Source organism: Condylura cristata, unplaced genomic scaffold, assembly GCF_000260355.1.
Source record: "Condylura cristata isolate star-nosed mole 26May11 unplaced genomic scaffold, ConCri1.0 scaffold00032, whole genome shotgun sequence".
In the NCBI taxonomy this organism is placed as follows: domain Eukaryota; kingdom Metazoa; phylum Chordata; class Mammalia; order Eulipotyphla; family Talpidae; genus Condylura; species Condylura cristata.
The window spans coordinates 13,400,310-13,404,881 of record NW_004567133.1 but is presented as its reverse complement, the minus strand read 5'-3'; the positions used below and the strand labels follow the sequence as shown (position 1 = coordinate 13,404,881).

The window sequence follows — 4,572 nt, the reverse complement described above, 5'->3', positions numbered from 1 at the left end:
CGGGAACATTCGGCCACAGCAGACCGGCTCACTCTTCCTTTGGTCATCGAGGGTCTCGCCATGACGGTGGTTCCCGACGCCGAGCCTGAGTCATGACCGTGTCACGGTCCTTCCCCTGCTCCGAGACGCAGGGCCAGCTTCCAAGGCAGCACGGCCTGCACAGCCTCCTTGAGCCGCAGCACCCCGTGCGGCCACGGAGCACCCCGCAGTGCTTCCACGTAGCTTCGCGAGTCCATGAACTCATGTTGCTCCCGTGGCATAACCCGCGACGTGGGTTTTGTTTAACTCTAGTGGAAATTCACTTTCTTGTATTCACCTTGATTCTCCTTTAACACGGAGAGGGCGTAATGGGCCTCTCATCTGGAGCTCTTTAAAGCAAAGTTTGGTGTCTTGTACTTTTTTTTACAATCACTGACTTTGAACAACGCTCAAATTGTTTTCAATTGCTCCGAAAACACTGGCATATAATTATTTAAAATTTTCATAATGCTCGATGACATGTTGGTCTCCCTGACAGTGGTAGCCGTCTCTGTGACACTTTTGACATGACTACGTCATGTCTCAAAGCGCCCGAAGGATGCGGGGCATAGAAAACAAATAGCTGCTTCCCCTCTGGGAGGTCAGGATGAAGACCCACCCGAGAGAGTCGCCCGCTCCCTTCACCGTCGCTCGCGAGCGTACACACATCTAAAGCAGCTGAGCGCTGCGACCCTGGCACCCCGGGCCTGGGCACCCCGTTTCACAAGCAGCCGGGTAACGATGCCTCAGTGCACGAGACCCTGAAGCCCATGGCCCTCCTCACGCATGACCCCTCAGCTGCCAGGGTGGCAGCGCTCAGTCCATCTAGTCACTTAGAAACGGTTAAAATCTAGAAGTGTGACATCAGTTCAAAGAATGTTTAAAACGTTTCTCTGCCCAGGGAAAAGGCCAGCATGGTTATTCCTGAAGAAAGAGAAGGCAGAGATGAAACAAACCTGGACCTGGCAAGGGGCTCCGTGTCAAGCCAAGCTCCCACCGACACACGCAAGGCAGGTGAGTGTCCCCACCCCACTGGCACCCCCCACCTGTGACGGAGGCAGTGAGGGTCTCAAGTCTCTCCAGAGGCCTGGCTTTTCGTCATCCCCTAACGGTGGAGGTCTGCTCCCATGCCTCAGCTGAGCGCTGCCACTTACCAGCCGCGTGTCCTTCCTGGATCTGAGGCTCCTCTTCTGGAAAACAAGTGGTGTCATGTTCTAGGGTGTTCTAGGCCCCCAACTTCACAATTAGAGTCCAGCATTGCTTTTAAATGTGGTTGGTTGAGACCCAAAGAAACTTTTGTCACTGGTGACTAGGTTCCTCCCTCAATCTGAACAAGCCAGGCGAGCTCAAAATAACAGGACTCATCCGGGCCACCTCCCACTCCTCTTTGTCAATCTGTGAATTTTGGTACTTCTCAGGTCAGAGGTATGTGTGTGCTTGGCCGCGCAGCATGCCGTCTCTGAGCCCCCAAGACACGCCACACTCCCCACGCTCCATGGTGTGGGGGTATTCCCCTCCCAGAACCCCGCTCCCCAAGGAAGCAGCTGAGAGCGGCCAGGCGACATCAGAAAAGCAGTGTGGTTGCATGACTCAGCCTCTTGTGGGGTTGCATGGGTAGGGCTGTGGGCTTCAGGGTCTAGTGCACTGAGGTGTTGTTACCCGGCTGCCTATGAAATGGGGTGCCCAGGCCCAGATCCATTGCACCCTGACTTGGTGGCTCGCAGCAGGGTCAGCACTCAGGGCCTTCTGCTAGAAGTGGTCCTTGGCCTGGAAGTTGGGAAATGCGTGTCCAAGCACGTGTCTTTCTGGAAGAGCCTGACTCCTCTGAGGGGTGGACATGTCCTGCGGAGCGGCAGTGTGAGGCGGTCACAGCAGAGGAGGGTGGCTGAGCAGCCGGTGCCACCCAGGAGGCTCTGCAGAAATCTGCTTTTGAGTCCACCCTCCAGCCCTTGTATTCAAATGTTTCCTGTGGCTGCAGTCACAAACTACCATGAATTTGGTGGCTTGAAACGACACAGATTTATTGCCTCACAATTCTGCAGTCCAGGTGGGCTTCCCTGGCTACTGTCCAGGTGTCCGCAGGGCCGTGCTCCTCCTGCAGCCTCTGGAGAGAGCCCCTCCCGCCTGCCCTCTGCTGGCCGCCATGTGTCCCCTGGCTCCTGGCCCCTCACAGCCAGCCAGTCTGCCTGACCTTCCTGCCGCCCTCCCTCGCTCCCTCGCCAGGACGCTGGGCCTGCCTGGCTCATCCAGAATACCCCCCAACCATAAGGCCTTTAATCTAGTCACATCCGCAAAGTCGTTTTACCATGTAACGTAGCATGTGACGGGCCTCAGGGATTAGAGCGTGGTCTTTAGAGCCCGTTGTCCGGCCGTCAGCAGCCCTGGTGAGATCCCTGAACCAGCAGCATCAGCCTCACTGTGCCTTGCTAGAAGCACCCCGACCCAGGCCTACAAATACAGCCTGCCCTGCACCCCCACAGGATGCTGGGGAGCCCCGGCTGAGGGCTCCTGCATTTCCCGCTCCCTCCATGTCCCCATCCCTGGACTCGCTGACATGAGCCCTAAAAGCTCCAGAAGGGTTCCCAGCGAGTTGCAAGGCAGCAAGCACTTTTAAGCACCTGCTGTGTGCCAGCCAGGCTCTGTCCCAGGAACTGGGCACCCCGTGGGCAGCGCGGTGGCTCCTAGGGGCGGCAGGGCCTGCGGACGTTCGCGGGCACTTCTGAGTGGCCAGAACTGTGGGGCCCCCTGACCATCCTGCCCCTAAGGAATGGGCATTGCCTTGTTGAACTTGGTAAAGAAATCTTTCCCAAAACACTGAAAAAAGCGAGGTTTTAGCGATCTGAAAGGGTGCTCGCCCTCCCGGGAGGTTCTGGGGTGACAGCCCGTTAAACTCGGCCTTTCCCCGCCAGGCGGCCAGGAGCAGCAGGGCGCCCCGCAGCGCGTGGTGGTGGACATGCGGGAGTTTCGCAGCGAGCTCCCCTCGCTGATCCACCGCCGGGGCATAGACATCGAGCCTGTGACCCTGGAGGTGGGTGACTACATCCTGACCCCCGAGATGTGCGTGGAGCGCAAGAGCATCAGCGACCTGATCGGCTCCCTGAACAACGGCCGCCTGTACAGCCAGTGCGTGGCCATGGCCCGCTACTACCCGCGGCCGCTGCTGCTCATCGAGTTCGACCCCCGCAAGCCCTTCTCGCTCACCGCGCGCGGGGCCTGGTACCCGGAGACCTCGGGCACCGACGTGAGCGCCCGGCTCGCCCTGCTGACCCTGCACTTCCCGCGGCTGCGGCTCCTCTGGTGCCCGTCCCCGCACGCCACGGCCGAGCTGTTCGAGGAGCTCAAGCTGCAAAAGCCGCAGCCCGACGCCGCGGCCGCCGCGGCGGTCACGGCCGACTCGGACACGCTGCCCGAGTCCGACAGGTACCGCCCCGGGCCCCAGGACTTCCTGCTGAAGATGCCGGGAGTGAACGCCAAGAACTGCCACGCGCTGATGAACCAGGTCGGGAGCCTCGCGGAGCTGGCACGCCTGTCGCAGGCCGAGCTGGCGGCCGTTCTGGGCAACTCCGCCAACGCCAAGCAGCTGTACGACTTCATCCACACGCCCTACGCCGAGGTGGTGACCCGGGGGAAGGGGAGGAAGTGAGGCGCGCCCGCTTCCCGCCCGCGGGTGCTTTCGGGGGGGGTCCCGGCCCAGGTTCCGCCTTGAACGTTGCCAGGGGGGCCAGACCTGCGCCCTCCGCCCTGCGCCTGCCCGCCAGGGCTAGGGCTGTTTGCTTTTTGAGCTGTGTCCGCAGCAGGTAACGTCGCCACGCGTGTTTAGGCAGGTCCTGGAACAGGCAGCAGGAGCCTGTGTGCCCCACCCAAACCGACCAGACACTCCGCTGTGTTCCCCCTCTCCGCAGAGGGCCCCCGGAGCGCCGAGGGGGACGCGCTCTGCCCTCCCCACCCTCCCTCCACTGTGTTTCCCTCAACTCTCAACTTCTTCCACCTGCCTTTCCCCCCGAGGAGAAGTGTGGGCATCAGCTTCCCACCCTGGCTGAAGATGGTCCTCTGGCCTGGCCCCTTCACTCTCTGGCCATCTTATCTGCGCAGTATGTCCCCTTGGTTGTTCTGAACCAGTATTTTAAAACACGCAATGAATTACTTGTTTGCCAGGATGTGTGGGTTACGTGACGATGCCCTTAGAATTCTGTTTCTGCAGATAGCCAGGCTCCCAAGTCCCAGAACCCTGAGGCCCAAGTGGCTAGTTACAGCCTCAGAGGCATCCTCGCTCCGGGCCTCCCAGCCTCTCTCCTAGGTGTGAGGCACCAAGTGTGGGCGCCACCCCCCGGCCCCCCACCCCCAAGGCTTTCACTCCTGTGCTACAGTCTGTGTGAGGGTCAAATGCAAGCCCGCGAGCGGCCCAGCAAGATGCCAAGGTGCCATCTTCCCTGCATTGGAGTAAAAGGGTTGTGAGTGCAAGATCCACCGTACCACACAGAAACATTCTGAAGTAGGTATATATTTTAAAATCAGTCAAAATAGCAATCTCATTCCAAACCTCCTTCCCATTGA

At 59.6% G+C, this 4,572-nt stretch overlaps 1 protein-coding gene across 1 annotated transcript; it reads left to right on the top strand.

Annotated features, from left to right (window-relative positions):
* The first annotated feature begins 60 nt into the window (after nucleotides 1-60).
* LOC101624058 (DNA repair endonuclease XPF-like) lies at nucleotides 61-4,329 on the top strand. Its single transcript, XM_004691750.2, has 3 exons — nucleotides 61-89; nucleotides 920-1,032; nucleotides 2,928-4,329. The coding sequence occupies exons 1-3, from the start codon at nucleotides 61-63 to the stop codon at nucleotides 3,659-3,661; spliced, it is 876 nt and encodes a 291-aa protein (XP_004691807.1). The 3' UTR covers nucleotides 3,662-4,329.
* Nucleotides 4,330-4,572: the final 243 nt, after the last annotated feature.